Consider the following 16791-nt stretch of genomic DNA (forward strand, 5'->3'; position numbering starts at 1 on the left):
CGGAGCACCCGGGAGGCATTTATCCTTCCTTCGCTCCGCATCCACTTGCGCTTCTCCTTCTTCCCTCTCGCCTCGCCGAGTCAGGCGCAGAAGGCTTAGCGGGGACCAGAGCTCGCAGGAAAAACAATCCAGGCTCGCCAACCCGGAAATGCGAGGCGAAGGACGGCACTGGTCCGAAGTTGTAGAAGCGAGCCGAGCGGGCGGCCGGAGCTGCGCCCTCCTTCGCCCGCCTCCTTTCCGGCAGGCAGGGCTGCCCAACTGCGCAGAGCGGCTCCTCCCCTCCAGACGCGTGTCGGGGAAACGGGTCGGTTGCGGGGACGAGCGAGCGGACCAGCGCCGTCAAAGCGGAGGGAACCGCCGCCAGGGCGCCGCGAACTGCTCCAACGCCTCCCTCGCTTTTAGTACCGTGTTTCCCCGAAAGTAAGACATATGTCTTACTTTCGGGGTATGGCTTATATTAGCCGACCCCCCTGAAACCCCCCATATGTCTTACAATCGGGGGGGCTTACTATCGGGGAAACACGGTACTACTCAGTGGGTGTGAGTGTATTTTGTGGGTGTGGCTTGATGGTAATGGGATGGCAGGTGTGGCTTAATGATCATGTGACTGGGTGGGAATGATTTGGCAGTCATGTGACTGGGTAGGGTTTGCTGAGTGGTCAAGTGACTGGGTGGGCATGGCCAACTTGATGTTACTCACATCAAGAGTTAGAGTTAAGGTGCCTGGCTTCTCCTTACCTCAAAGGCCTCAAAGAGATGTCTATTTGCTACTACTGAACATCCAAAATATACTCTTTAATCCTATGTATATATGCCATATGTGTATGTACATATTACACACAGGCGTGCCAAAAGATACATTATGTAACAATTTTCGAAAACAATTTTGTTCCCAGTTGTTAAGTGTGTTTTCCTGATTGTTTGTACCTTAAATGAATAGAAAAAAGTTATTATTCCCTGTAGACTTTGCTTTTGTGGTCAGCACAATGATATTTTGAAATTGATCTATTTTTAAGGATATTCGCAATATTTCAAGATACTTAAGATGCTTCTGGAATTGTGAGAACTATCAAGAAGTTTCTAGAACTGTCCAGAATTATCTAGAACTTTCTGGGACTGTACAGAATTGTAGGTAGCTGTATAACTACAGTTATATAGGGCCACTATAGCCCTTCCTGAGAGACAGAGAGATAGGATCTAATTGATTGGGATTGCATAGTAAGTGGGCAATGGCCATCACAGACAAAGGGGAATTGACCTAGACAGACAGGTGTGAATTCAATATCTATTCAGATTCTGATAACGACAGTATTCACACTTCACCCCACACTCATTACAGGAGGAGCTTAGGAATGTAAATGTATATATTGTGTGTTACTCTAGTACCAGGTGATCAATCTTGCTCTGCTGAATCCTCAGTACACTCTTGTACTTTAATACTGCATGGAATAAAGACCATTTTTATCAAGTTTGGAGAGACATCCTTTTTCCTTACAGTACACAGCAACTTAGTCAATTTAGATGGCATCAAGAGGTTGCATACATCCAGCAGATGCATTTTGCTACATATGTGGCCAGTTTATAAAGACAAGAGCGAAAAAGTACTCTGTGGAAGCATCTGCTAAGATGTGTGAGGCCTACAAAGCATACTTCAGCATGCCTGTTGGTGACCAAGACAAACCATGGGCTCCTCATTTCACACATGAGCACTGCAAGAAAACTCTTGAAGGTAAGTGGAAAATGCTACTCTCTTAAATAGCAGATTAACTGTGTTAATATTGTAAATGTCACTAGTGTGAAATAGGCCTAAATCAAATTCTCAATCCAAATTTTATTTTGTTTGCTTATAGGTTGGTACAGGGGAGAGAAGAGAGCCATGCATTTTGCTATCCCAAGAATTTGGCGTGAACCGACTGATCACTCAACAAATTGCTACTTCTGCATGGTGGACCCTTCCAAACGTCGCACTGGCAAAAATGCCTGTAACGTATCCTGACATTCCTTCTTCTATTGCCCCAGTACCATACTGCCCTGAACTTCCTGTACCAATACCTCCAGACAGAGCTACGCCACCTTCAAAAGAAAGCAGCAGGTCAGACACCGAGGAAGACGTTGAAGATCATAACTTCTCTTCATATGCAGATGAGGAGGGGAAGCCATACTACCCTAACCAAAAAGACCTCAACGATCTGATCAGAGACCTTGGTCTCACCAAGTCCAACGCTCAGCTTCTGACATCAAGGCTCAAGCAATGGAACTTATTAGATGAAAGCGTCCAAGTCACAGATCAGAGGAAGCGTCACCAAGTTTTTTCCATCTTCTTCAGTCATCAAGATGGACTGTGCTTCTGCAACAAAGTGGCTGGTCTATGCGAGGCTATAGGTATCACCTGTAACCCGAATGAGTGACGCCTCTTCATAGACAGTTCATGCAAGAGCCTCAATGCCGTGCTGCTTCACAATGGGAACAAGTATCTGTCTCTTCCTTTAGCTCACTTGGTGCACCTGAAAGATGTCTCAAGATGTTGCTAGGTGCCTTGAAGTATGATGAGTACGGCTGGGAAGTTATCGGAGATTTCAAAATGGTGTCATTACTGATGGGCCTCCAAGGTGGTTTTACTAAGTATCCTTGCTTTATTTGCCTTTGGGACAGCCAGGATACTGAAGCGCACTACCACAGGCGGAACTGGTCTCAGCAGACAGAGTGGGGAAGAACAATGTAAAGTGGGAGCCACTGGTGGACCCACACAAGGTGCTGATGCTACCAGTACACATCAAGTTGGGGTTCACAAAACAATTTGTCAGGGCTCTAGATAAGGAGTCGAGAGCTTTCAATTACCTCCAAGATCTTTTCCCTAAGCTGTCTGAAGCAAAGCTGGTGTCTTTGTCAGACCACAAATCAAGAAGATCATAGAGTGCAGTGAATTTCCCAAGAAGCTGAATAGGAAGGAGAGAGCAGTTTAGAACAGTTTTGTCACAGTGGTTCGTGGCTTCCTAGGCAATCATAAAGATGAAAACTATGTACAACTGGTTCAGACTCTGATAAAGAACTATGCTGCAATGTGCTGCAGGATGTCACTCAAAATCCATATCCTTGATGCTCATCTTGATAAGTTCAAAGAGAACATGGGAGCTTATTCAGAGGAGCAAGGCAAGCACTTTCACCAGGACATTATGAACTTTGAACGCTGTTACAGAGGACAATATGATGAAAAAAATGATGGGCGACTATATTTGGGGATTGATTCGTGAAACTGATTTGCAGTATAGTCGTAAATCTCGGAAAACCGCACACTTCTGAACAGTTTTTGGTAATCTGTGTAAATTTGCAATGCATATAGTGTTCTTAGTCTGACTGTATAAATGAGAAGATGCAAAATCATCTGTTTCTATAGTAAAAATGCATAATTTTCGTTGCCGTGGCCACAAAAATGAAGTTTATGATGAATGTAAGCAATTTTTAATTTGTTTTAGACCTAAGCAATTAGAATGTAACATTTAAAAGCTGGGAACAAAATTTGTGTTACTAATTATCTACTATATATACAGTCTATCTACTATGCAGACTATCTATGGGACTGTCTCCTGCTACATACCTCCCAGAGACCAATAAGATCCCACAGAGCTGGCTTTCTCCAGGTTACATCGACTAAACAATGCAAGTTGGTGGGACCCCGGGGAAGGGCCTTCTCTGTGGCTGCCCCAGTTCTATGGAATCTCCCCCCTCCCCAATGTCCATATTGCTCCCACCCTACTGGCTGCAAAAACCTGGCTTTTCCGGCAGGCCTGGGGATCTTGAACATTTACATCTTCATGGCCGAATTGTATTGAATGGTATGCATGTGTGTTGATTGGATTGTTTGAGTTTTATAACTGGGGTTTATTGTTTTAATATTTATATTTGACTTTTTTATTACTGTAATTTGTATTTTTTATATTGTTGTAAGCCGCCCCGTGTCCTTCAGGATTGGGCGGCATAGAGGTCAAATAAAATAAATAAATAAAATAAATAAATATAGTGTATGTGTATGTACACAAACACACACACATACACACACACACACACACAAACAAACAAACAAACAAACAAACACAAAGCTCTTCTAAAACTATACATTCAACCTAATTTACTGCATTTGGAAAAACACACCCAGAGTCCACTTTCTGCCACACATTTAATCATAACTTCTGTACATTAGAACATTAGACATGCCTTCAGATTTTCTTCCCTACTTGCATATCACTGTTAGAGCCAGGAAATGTCATGGATTGAGTAAAATGTGGTGAAACTCACCTAACAATGCTCTTGCTTAGCAACCAAAATTTTGGGCTCAATTGTGGTCATAACTCAAGGACTATCTCTGCCTTACTCTGAATGGCAGTCTTGTCCTAGAAAACTCCTTCTCCTTTCCAGCAAATTTCCTTTCTGTTAGAGGCACCAAAAAACAATCCATACAATGTAAGTTCTCCTACTGCAGCATGAGGTTGGACTAGATGATCTTCGGTCACGTTGATGGATGATCTCTGGCAGGCCCGGGACAGGGCTTTATCCTCTGTCCTGGTGCTTCTCGACCTCTTAGCGGCTTTTGATACCATCGACCATGGTATCCTTCTGCGCCGGCTGGAGGGGCTGGGAGTGGGAGGCACTGTTCTTCAGTGGTTCTCCTCCTACCTCTCCGGTCAATCACAGTCGGTGTTAGTAGGGGGTCAGAGGTCAACCTCTAGGTCTCCCCCTTCTGGGGTGCCTCAGGGGTCGGTCCTCTCCCCCCTGCTATTTAATATCTACATGAAACTGTTGGCCGAGATCATCCACGGGCATGGGGTGAGATATCATCAGTATGCGGATGATACCCAGTTGTACATCTCCACCCCATGTCCAGTCAATGAAGCAGTGGATGTGATGTGCCGGTGCCTGGAGGCTGTTGGGGTCTGGATGGGTGTCAACAGACTCAAACTCAACCCTGATAAGACGGAGTGGCTGTGGGTTTTGCCTCCCAAGGACAATTCCATCTGTCCGTCCATCACCCTGACCTTGACCCCTTCAGAGAGGGTCCACAACTTGGGCGTCCTCCTCAATCCACAGCTCACATTAGAGAAACATCTTTCAGCTGTGGCGAGGGGGGGGGGTTTGCCCAGGTTCGCCTGGTGCACCAGTTACAGCCCTATTTGGACCGGGAGTCACTGCTCACAGTCACTCATGCCCTCATCACCTTGAGGCTCAACAACTGTAATGCTCTCTACATGGGGCTACCTTTGAAGAGTGTTCGGAAACTTCAGATCATGCAGAACGCAGCTGCGAGAGCAATCATGGGCTTCCCTAGGTATACCCATGTCACACCAACACTCCGCAGTCTGCATTGGTTGCCGATCAGTTTCTGGTCACAATTCAAAGTGTTGGTTATGATCTATAAACCCCTTCATGGAATCGGACCAGAATATCTCCAGGACCGCCTTCTGCCGCACGAATCCCAGCGATCAGTTAGGTCCCACAGAGTTGGCCTTCTCCGGGTCCCATCGACTAAACAATGTCGTTTGGCAGGACCCAGGGGAAGAGCCTTCTCTGTGGTGGCCCCGACCCTCTGGAATCAGTTCCCCCAAGATATCAGAATTGCCCCCATCCTCCTTGCCTTTCGTAAGCTCCTTAAAACCCACCTCTGTCGTCAGGAGGCCTATACAATTTATGCATGGTATATTTGTGTGTATGTCTGGTTTTTAATAAAGGTTTTTACTTATTTTAAATATTAGATTTGTTATATGTTGTTTTATTACTGTTGTTAGCCCGCCCCGAATCTACGGAGAGGGGCGGCATACAAATCTAATAACTAATTAGCTAGCTAGCTAGCTAGCTAACTAACTAACTAACTAACTAAATAAACAAACAAACAAACAAACAAACAAACAAACAAATAAATACCACATATTTGAGATTCAGTCACACCTCGTCTTACGAACGCCCCTTCATACGAACTTTTCATGATACGAACCTGGGGTTTATGATTTGTTTGCTTGTCTTAAGAACCATTTTCGTTTTACGAACCCGAGCCCGGGAGCGTGGGCTCTTTTACTGGGTTTGTGCTCTTGTATTGCACGTGCACTCTCTGACTGCCGCAGGGATTTCCCTGCCTTGTGACTGTCACCGCCGGGATTTCCCATTTGATTATAGCCCCTGCCGGGATTCTGTGCTCAGAGAAAGCGCTCGGAGAAAGCGCTCTCGCAGCCGCTTTGCTGGGAGCGCTTTTGCAGAGTGCTTCCGGAACGCCCGCCCCACTTCTCTTGCAGCCCCTTCACTGACAGCCCTGGATGAAAGCACTTAGAGCGAAGGGACTGCAGGAGAGGCAGGGCAGCGTTCCCAAAGTGCTCAGAGAAAGCACTCTCACAGCCGCTTCGCTGAGAGCATTTTTGCCAAACGCTTCGGGAATGCCTGCCCCATCCCTCTCAGAGCCCTTCACCATGATGAGCCCCTGTCACCTCGACTGACTCGTCATCTGACTCTGCATTCTAATTGGAGTCAAGACCAGTCTGGATCTGAGCGATTTCATCTGCGAAAAACGTGTTAAATGCCTCAGCACTACCCTGCAAGGGCTCCCCAGGGAGCGACATTGTAGGCACATCTTGTCGACCTGATCGCCACTTTGTAAATCTTAATATGAGTTTTTACAAGTGTTTGGTCAGATTCAGATGTAGTTTTCCTCCAGCGCTACTCTAGACTTCTCTTCTGGCCTTTCAACCAAGGAGAACTCCAGGATCTGTTGCCACAGAGAGTTCACAAAGGCACAGTTCGGTCTAGAGCCTCCATCGCAGCCGTATTCCAGACTGCAGCAAGAGACTCTGCCGAACTGTGACAAGTGAATCCGGCAAAACTCCAAGTGCCCTTTGAAAACCTTCTGGATTGATCAGGTGTCTGCGGCTGAACCTCCTAATCAGTTCTGCCTCCCTGTGGAGAAGGATTGGAGCCATAAAATCAAGCCGCAATAGAATATGATCTGACCATGACAAAGGCAACGTCTTAATATCAGATCATTACTCAGCTGCCCTGTGTTCTGGTTTCTGGTAGAACTTTAGCTATTACAGATAACTCTTACTAAATGCAGTATTTTATAAACAAAGGAACTCCATCTTTATTCTCTTCCCTTCCGTATTCAAAACACAGTTCATACTCGCACATTCCTCTTCGTCCCGTTACCTTTCTTAATTGCATTCATCATACATTCCTCCCAGCCTCCTCCGTTTAACAAGATTTATGTACTCACAGCATGATTCAAAAACAGCAGAAATGACTGTAAAATAACACAGAATGCATTTGCTTGCTTGGGAGCTGAACGGAAACACCACCCCTACAACATTGAAACTCCACCCTTCTTCCCCACTGACGTCCTGAAGTACCAAATACATCACTCCAGTATTTAACCCATTCCTCCCCTTAATATCTTCTTCCAAACACCTGCTCCTTACGTTTTTGGACCCTTCTGAATTTAGGATTGACCCAGCGAACGGCTGATTCTTCCTTGCTAGATTCTGGACTCATAGCAACACCCTGTGGCTGGCCTCCCACCTGTTCTACTACCTGTAACCCCGGGCCCACCACTAATTCATAAACACTATCTGTATCCGAGTCCTCAAGTTCTTCATCATCCTCCAACTGACCAGGAGTATGTACAACACCCTGAAAGGAATACCATGTCAAGAGTGTGCCCCCTTTCATGGGTTGGGCCCTGAACTACTTGGGTCAGGTCCATGGTTGCCATTGTGGCCATGAACTTTTGCGCCAACCCAGAGGATTCACTGAGCAATGTCAGATTAAAATCCCCCAAGACAATAAGTTTGGGGGACTCCACCACCAGCCAGGCTACTTCCTTGAGTAGTGCAAGCAGGGCTGTTGACATGCAACTGGGAGGCATGTATGTGAGCAACAAGTCCACCTGTACCGCTGGGTCCAACCTCATAAGAAGGGACTCACAACCCGCAATCTCAGCAGCAGTAAGCCTACGCAGTTTGATGGTCTTTCTGGCTATAACTATCACTCCTCCCCCACTTTCCTGGGGTTGCGGCTGGTGCCACACCTGAAACCCGGCTGGGCACATTTCCAAAAGAGGAACTCCTCCCTCTGGGCCCAGACATGTCTCAGTCACACATGCCAGGTCTGCCTCCTCCAGGAGTAGATCCTGGATGAGGAGAGCTTTATTTATAGCAGACCTGGCATTAAGCAGCAACAGCCTGAGCCCAGAGTCTGGATTTCGCTTGTCACCGGTTCCCCGGGTTGAGTCCATGGGGCCGGAACAAGGGACCACTTTCAAGCAGCGGTCCCTTTTCCCCCGAGAGCAGCTTACCCCATGTCTCCTGCCATATCTACCTCTCTCCAGCAAGACCGGAATATTTTGTCCCTCTTTCACTCCAGAGATAGTCCCCCCACATTCCTCCTGCTCTCAGGCCACCAGGTAAACTGACCCTTCCATTCATCTCATTCATTACACAATTCAAACTTAGGTCATACCCAAACATTCAAAATTGCAAACAATCTTCCTTAAAATTAAATTAATTGATTACCAAAAATACAATAATAAAATATGCAATTAAAACTATAAACTATCCAATCAATCTATCACATTCATACATACTCTTCTAATTTAATTTGAAAACTTCTAAAATTAATTGATTACAAATTCCTATACTATAAGAATATATAAAAATAAAATATATTTAAATATATTTAAATATATAAAGCCCCCAGATAATCCAGGAATGCTATAAGCAGTATTAAAATTTCATAACGCTACTAAATATTATAAAGCATATTATCAACCATATAAAATATATAAAAATATATAAAGAAACCAAATGGACCTTTAGTCTTTAGGGAAAGTCACATATTCTAAATATGTCCATAAGTATTGTCTTTCATTACTTTCATTACTCTTCCTCCTCTTAAAATTAAGAAGATGAAATATAAGGGGAGAAATATCAAGGACATAGTCTTTCTGGCTCAGGAAAGCTACAACTACTTCTCAGAGTTGAAGAACTGCCAGAGGGTGAGTAGTATAATAAAAATAACGGCTCACTTCCATCAAACACAGTGTTGGCCTCTCACCGGCCTCAGCATTTGGATCACTTGCCCGATTTCTCACTTGACTTATCCATTGGTTTGTTTCTCTGCCATGCCCAGTCTAGCGATGGATGTTGATATCGATCTCTCTCGCCAGCCTCCGCATCAGGTGGTGTCAGGCATTGGCGTCGGCCTCTCTCACTGGCCTCCGCATGGCATGGCATCAGGCATTGGTGCCGGCCTCTCTCATCGGCCTCCACATTGTTTGATAGTGGGCATCAGGCGTTGGCATCGGCCTCTCTCACCAGCCTCCGCATTGTGTGGCGCTGGGCTCTGGCGTTGGACTCTCTTACTGGCCTTCGCGTCATGTGGTGTTGGGTGTTGGGCATTAGATATTAATGTCAATCTCCTCTCGCTGGCCTCAGCACCAACTCACTCGCTCGCTCACTCACTCGTTTGCCTGCTTTCGCTCGCTTTGTTGTTTGGCTTGTTTACAGCTCGTTTTCTTGGTGTTTCTTGTCTGTTTCGGCTTACTTGACGAGCTCATTCTGCTGCTCACTTAGCCGCTCGTTCAGCCAGCGCTCACTTATCTCCTCCTCAGATCATACGTGATCGCGGGTGGGCACTCGATATTCCGGACAGTCCCCAAAGTCCCCAAAAGGTCCTTAGAAGGTCTTAAAAGGGTCTCCAATAGTCAAAGGTTCTAATAGATTACAGCACAGTGAGTGGGGTGGACAAAAACGGGATGCAGACACTCATGGAGCTCAAGAGAGGAGAAAGTTGTGGGGGAAATGAGCACAGTGGGGTGGAGAAAAACGGGAGGCCGGCACTCGTGGAGCTCGAGAGAGGAGAAAGTTGTGGGGGAAATGAGCACAGTGGGGTGGAGAAAAATGGGTGGCAGGGACTCACAGTGGGGTGGACAGAAATGGGAGGCAAAGACTCATGGAGCTCAAGAATGATAGCTGATCAAATGGCTATAGGTCAAGGACTACTTAAAATGAGATGGGTATGACAACTACAGGTGGTCCTTGACTAACAAATATAATAGGGACAAGTAAATTTGTCATTAATTGAGTCTTCGCATGACCACTGCTTAATAGCGATCCCTTGTTCTGGCCCCATGAGCTCAACATAGGATACTGGTGACGACTGTAATCCTGGCCCTGGGCTCAGGCTGCTGCTACTCAATGCCAGGTCGGTGGTAAATACAGCTCTCCTCATCTGGGATTTGATCCTAGAGGAGGAGGCTGACCTGGCATGTGTGACTGAAACCTGGCTGGGCCCAGAGGGAGGAGTTCCTCTCTCTGAAATTTGCCCAGCCGGGTTTCAGGTATGGCATCAGCCTCGACCTCATGGAAGGGGGAGAGGAGTGGCTATTATAGCCAGGGAGAGCCTTTGCCTGCATAGACTCGTTGCTCCTGAGATTGCGGGTTGTGAGTCCCTCCTGGTGAGTTGGACTTAGGGGTTCAGGTGGGCTTGTTGATCATGTACCTGCCTCCCAGCTGTGTGTCAACAGCCTTGTCTGTGCTGCTCAAGGAGGTAGCCGGGCGGGCGGTGGGGTTCCCCAGACTTATTGTCTTGGGGGCCTTTAACCTACCGTCGCTCGGTGAAACCTCTGGGTTAGCGCAGGAGTTCATGGCCACCATGACAGCCATGGACCTGACTCAAGTAGTACAGGGTCCTACTTGAGGGGGGACATGCACCCAACATGGTATTCCTCACTGAGCAACTGAGTAATGGTCTGAGACTAAGGGGCTTAGAAGTGTTGCCTTTGTCATGGTCAGACCATTTTCTACTGCAGCTTGACTTCCTGGCTCCAATCCTTCCCCGCAGGGAGGCGGAACCAACTAGGTGATTCCGCCCCAGACGCCTGATGGACTCAGAGGGCTTTCAAAGGGCGCTTGGGGTTATACCAGATGCACTCATCCACAGTTTGGCAGAGTCTCTTGCCGTGGCCTGGAATAAGGCTGCGACGGAGGCTCTTGACTGGATTGCGCTGTTGCGACCTCTCTGTGGCAATAGACCACAGAGAGCTCCTTGGTTTACCGAGGAACTCCAGGAGTTGAAACACCAGAAGAGATGTCTAGAGAAGCGATGGAGGAAGAGTAAGTCCGAATCCGACTGAACACTTGTAAGAGCTCACATTAAGACTTACAAAGTGGCATTTACAAAATTAATAAAAATATCTTTTAAAAAAAAAGACTTACAAAGTGGCACTCAGGGTGGCAAGATGCACATATCATGCTGCCTTGATTGCACCAGCGGAATCTCGTCCAGCCGCTCTGTTTATGGAAACCCGCTCCCTTCTTATCCAGGGGGGAGCTGGGGAGCCTTTGCAGACCAGTGCCGAGGATTTTAACACATTTTTCACTGATAAAATCACTTGGATCCAGGCGACCCTCGACTCCGATTGGATAACAGAGTCAACTGACAACGAGTAAGTTGAGGTGACTAGGGCCCGTCCTTGGCCATCTTTCTGGGAGGAGTTTGATCTGGTGACACCTAATGAAGTGGACAAGGTGATTGGAGCTGTGAGTTCCGCCACCTGTTTGCTGGATCTGTGTCCCTCCTGGCTGGTTTCGGCCAGCCGGGAGGTGACACAGAGCTGGGTCCAGGAGATTGTCAATGCTTCTTTGTGGAGGGGGTCTTCCTGTCTCCCTACAAGGAAGCACTTGTGTGTCCCTCCTCAAGAAGCCTTCCCTGGCCCCAGCCATTCTCAGCAACTATCACCCAGTCTCCAAACTTCCCTTTATGGGGAGACTGTTGAGAAGGTGGGGGTGCTTCAGCTCCAGCGGTCATTGGAAGAGGCCGATTATCTAGGCCCTCAACAGTTGAGTTTCAGGCCTGGCTATAACACGGAAACTGCTTTGGTTGCGTTAATGGATGATCTCTGGTGGGCCCAGGATGGGTTTACCCTCTGCTTCTTGACCTCTCAGCAGCTTTTGATACCATCGACCATGGTACCATGGATGGGGTTGGGAGTGGGAGGCACTGTTCTTCAGTGGTTCTCCTCCTACCTCTCCGGTCGGTCACAGTGGGTGTTAGTGGGGGGTCAGAGATTGACCTCTAGGTCTCTCCCTTGTGGGGTGCCTCAGGGGTCGGTCATGCAGGTGCCTGGAGGCTGTTGGGGTCTGGATGAGTGTCAACAGACTCAAACTCAACCCTGATAAGACGGAGTGGCTGTGGGTTTTGCCTCCCAAGGACAATTCCATCTGTCCGTCCATTACCCTGTGGGGGGAATTACTGACCCCCTCAGAGAGGGTCCGCAACTTGGATATTTCCATCTTTCCCCCCTTTTATTATATTTTTGGCCTTACTGCATGATAGATTAGGTTGAATGTGTGTGACTGTATAGTTAGAAGTTTTATTATGTTATTAATGTCTTTTTAAATGGATTTAATTTTTTTATTATTAGATTTGTAATGTATTGTATTACTGCTATGCTGTGAGCCACCCCGAGTCTTTGGAGAGGGGCGGCATACAAATCTAATAAACTATAACTATGTCCTCATCGACCCACAGCTAACATTAGAGAACCATCTTTCGGCTGTGGCGAGGGGGGCATTTGCCCAGGTTCGCCAGGTACACCAGTTGCGGCCCTATCTGGACCGAGAGTCACTGCTCACAGTTACTCATCCCCTCATCACCTCGAGGCTCGACTACTGTAACACTCTCTACATGGGGCTACCTTTGAAGAGTGTTCGGAAACTTCAGATCGTGCAGAATGCTGCTGCGAGAGCAATCGTGGACTTTCCCAGATATGCCCATGTCACATCAACACTCCGCAGTCTGCATTGGTTGCCGATCAGTTTCTGGTCACAATTTAAAGTGTTGGTTATGATCTATAAAGCCCTTCATGGAATTGGACCAGAATATCTCCAGGACCGCCTTCTGCCGCACGAATCCCAGCGACCAGTTAGGTCCCACAGAGTTGGCCTTCTCCGGGTCCCGTCGACTAAACAATGTCATTTGGCAGGACCCAGGGGAAGAGCCTTCTCTGTGGTGGCCCCGACCCTCTGGAATCAGTTCCCCCTGGAAATCAGGACTGCCCCCACCCTCTTTGCCTTTCGCAAACTCCTAAAAATCCACCATTGCCACCAGGTATGGGGAAATTGATTCCCTCTGGCCGTTCCGTTTTATGTATGGTTTGTTTGGGGTGTATGACTGTATTTATGTTAAGGGTTTTAACTGTTTTTTTAATCATTGGATTTGTACTGTACTTTGCTGTTGTGAGCTGCTCCGAGTCTTTGAAGAGGGGTGGCATACAAATCTAATAAATAATTATAACATTCAATTTTATGAACTTTTTTTACCATGCTCATGATAAACAAATCACAGTTATTAATCAAATCATAAGGTACCCCACTGACTTTGCTTGTTGGAAAGTGGCTGGGAAGGTAATAAATAATGATCCCAGGATGCTGCAACCATCATAAATAAATGCTTGTCCCATGAGGGGGTGTGGCCAACACCAAAGTGGCATGGAGTTCCTCACACTCAGCTGGGAACCCTGAATCCCTGCCACTGGAGACTGAGTACAAGTCAGTACCAGATCAGAACCACCCTGGAGGAGTGAGGATAAAGAGAGGGACCGTCGGTGGACTGTGGGGTTGGCAATCTCCCAGGGAGCTGACATAAGCCTCTTAGCTAACAGCTGTGGAAGACGCATTGTCTTCATTAACCCTGGCGGCTACAAACATACTGATAGAACTGGTAAGACTGAAGTCATCTGGGTAACAGGATTAAAGTGTATGTGCTGGAGAGAGGGAGGAAAACAGAAGTTGGTGAGTCTTTGGCCAATTTGAAGACAAAGAAAAAATTAAGAATATAAAGGAGGACAAAAAAGTTTTTAAAATGGAAAGAGCATCTATGTAGCCAATGGAAAACCATAGAGAAACAAAGAAGCTGGATCTAAAGCCCTATTTTGAAGAAGGTTTTAAAAGACTAGTGATTGAAGTGATTGAAATACAAAATTTTGAAAAGAACTGCAATATACAGAAAATAGAGAAAATACTCCATAAAGGGAAACAGACTTGTAATAGGAAACGCCATCTGCTGGTTGGAAGACTAATTACATCAGACTGCGGGAACTCAGTGATGTTGACAGTTAAGACTGGCCTTTGATAAAAAGAATTATCTTAGAGTTGGGGGAGAGCTTTAAAATAGTGTACCTATTGGAATGGATTAGACCTTATTTGTGGAACTTAGTGACTTGGATCATATTGCTTAAAAGATTATAAATCTTATGAAATGATGTGAGTGGAAAAAGAAGAATTTGAATGAATGAATTCTTAAAATATTAAGTGTATTTAAATAGAGACATACTTGTTAAGAAACACCCCATTAATTGGTAACACCATCTCTCATCTAAAGGATATTATAAAAGGCTGTGGAAGCAGGTTAATGTTAACAGCTGGAAACTGACTGTAAACTTCTGAGTGGTGAAGAGTGATTTTGCTGAGCTGGAAACGTGATTACAAATTATTTTCCACCATAATTTGCAAATAAATTTTTTAAAAATCAGACAATGTGATTTTCTGGATGTGTTTTCTCATGTTGTCTCTCATGGTTGAGGTCTCCGTATGATGTCAATTACAGGCCTCTCTCATCTTTTTAAGTGGGAGAACTTGCATAACTGGTGTCTGACTAAATACTCCCCCCCCCCACGTATATTTATGAGAAGGGAATAGTTAACAAACTAAAAGAGAATAGATGGTTTCTTTTTTAGAACTATTATACTTACTTGTGATAAGAATATTAATTGTTCAAAACTATGTAAAATTAGCACAATTATTTAATTTTAAGATTTTGCTTATTGGTAAATTATTTTATATTAGATTGGTAAATGATTAGTAGCATTAAATTTTTGATTTAATTGAATTAAATATTGGAATTGATAGAGAAAATAGAATATAAGAAATAATGAAAATTGATCAATTGTTCATTATATCTGTTTATAAAATTAGTTCAATTCATGAAATTGAAATACTGATAGGATCCAGATGAATATGGATATTTTTGGAATGATAAAAGATTAATAAATATTTAAGATTACTATAAGGCATTTATATAAAATTAAGTAATTGATGTATTGGATTTTTTTTTATTATGGGGAGTTCATTTATTAACCAATAGAAGGAAATGTAATGATAAAGATTGTATTGGCTTAAACATAGAGAATGAGTTAAAATAGAGAAAATTTATGTAAGAAAGTTGAAAGAGGGATATAAAAGAGAGAATGAAATTAGGAATTAAAGGCATTTAGAAATGATAGAATTAGAAGGGGGAAAGTGAATTATAAGATAATGAGGGCAGAGAGCAACACATCTTAAAATTAAGAGATATGAAAGATAATAACTATTTTGGAAAGTTAAGCTATAGCGGTTAAACTGGGTAATAATTGAAAATTATTTAGTGGTAGACCTAGGGGATAAAATTGTGCAACATTAAATTAGTAACACATACCAGGCGGCTGAAACAGTTGTGCTCCTAGTAGAGTGGGTCATAATACCCCTAGGGCGAGGAGCTGCAGACAGATTGTAGGCCTTAGCTATGACTGCCCTTATCCATCTACCTATGGTGTTGGAGTTGACTTTTCTCCCCATAGAGGCCAGGGGATAAGAGATGAAAAGGGCCTCGGATTTCCTCCATTCTGCTGTGCGCTTTAAATACCGTATTTTCCGGCGTATAAGACGACTTTTTAACCCCTGAAAATCTTTTCCAAAGTGGGGGGTCGTCTTATAGGCCGGATACTGCGCCCATTCCACAGCCGCGGGCGGGAGGAGGCCGGGAGCGGGATTGAGGGGGGGGGAGCGGACCCACGCTCACTTTCGGCTCCGGGGACTGCGGGTGGCTATGGCACCGAAAGGAAAAAGTGCTGCTGTTGCTGCTGTCGCTGCCGCCTGAGGCGGCGGCACTCGAATCTGGCGTGGTGGAAAATCTGGAGGCAGGCAAAGATTTTCCACCACGCCAGATTCGAGTGCCGCCGCCTCAGGCGGCAGCGACAGCAGCAACAGCCGCGCGTTGATGAAGCCGGCGAGGGAGCTCCGGAATCGGTTGGCGCTCGCCCGACGCCTTGTTTTTTTATTTCCCCCTTTGGTTTCTCTTCACAGGCGGGAGTTCGGGAGGCAAGGGAGCGCTCGAGGAGACAGCGTCTTGCGGCATCGCTCAGCAACTTCTTTTTCCTTTCGGCGCCATAGCCATCCGCAGTCCCCGGAGCCGAAAGTGAGCGTGGGTCCGCTCCGCCCGCCCGGTTTGCAAGCGGCGGAGATCCCGGGCTGCTTGGCCGAGCGGGGCTTCCATTCAGGACGGGGGCAGGAGGGAGGGAGGGAAGGGAAACGCAGCCTTTTGCCTCAACCCGCTGGCTCCGGGGACTGCGGGTGGCTATGGCGCCGAAAGGAAAAAGAAGTTGCTGAGCGTCCCTTCGTCGTAAACCCGACGGGAGGCGATGCCGCAAGACGCTATCTCCTCGAGCGCTCCCTTGCCTCCCGAACTCCCGCCTGTGAAGAGAAACCAAAGGGGGAAGTAAAAAAACAAGGCGTCGGGCGAGCGCCAACCGATTCCGGAGCTCCCTCGCCGGCTTCATCGAAGCGCTGCTGTTGCTGCTGTCGCTGCCGCCTGAGGCGGCGGCACTCGAATCTGGCGGATAGCTGGCAAGGCGCTTGCTAGAGGGCTGGACGCCGCCGCTCCCGCCGCCGGCTTTGCTGGGGTGGAGCGCCACTCCCGGCGGCAGGAACTGCGGGGGGTAGCCGG

The 16791-nt window shown here is 46.3% G+C and overlaps 2 protein-coding genes across 8 annotated transcripts in view; one reads left to right on the plus strand and one right to left on the minus strand.

The window, feature by feature from the left end:
* KLHL15 (kelch like family member 15) overlaps positions 1-5738 on the plus strand; it is a 127807-nt gene extending 122069 nt beyond the window's left edge. For both annotated transcript variants that reach the window (XM_070750686.1, XM_070750685.1), the window contains exon 5: positions 1851-5738. In XM_070750686.1, the coding sequence (XP_070606787.1) occupies positions 1851-1996 (146 nt within the window). In that variant the 3' untranslated portion in view covers positions 1997-5738. The remainder of the gene's footprint in view (positions 1-1850) is intronic.
* C4HXorf58 (chromosome 4 CXorf58 homolog) overlaps positions 1-16791 on the minus strand; it is a 129523-nt gene that overhangs the window by 37567 nt on the left and 75165 nt on the right. The window lies entirely within an intron of this gene.

Source organism: Erythrolamprus reginae, chromosome 4 (genome assembly GCF_031021105.1).
Source record: "Erythrolamprus reginae isolate rEryReg1 chromosome 4, rEryReg1.hap1, whole genome shotgun sequence".
Taxonomy (NCBI): Eukaryota; Metazoa; Chordata; class Lepidosauria; order Squamata; family Dipsadidae; genus Erythrolamprus; species Erythrolamprus reginae.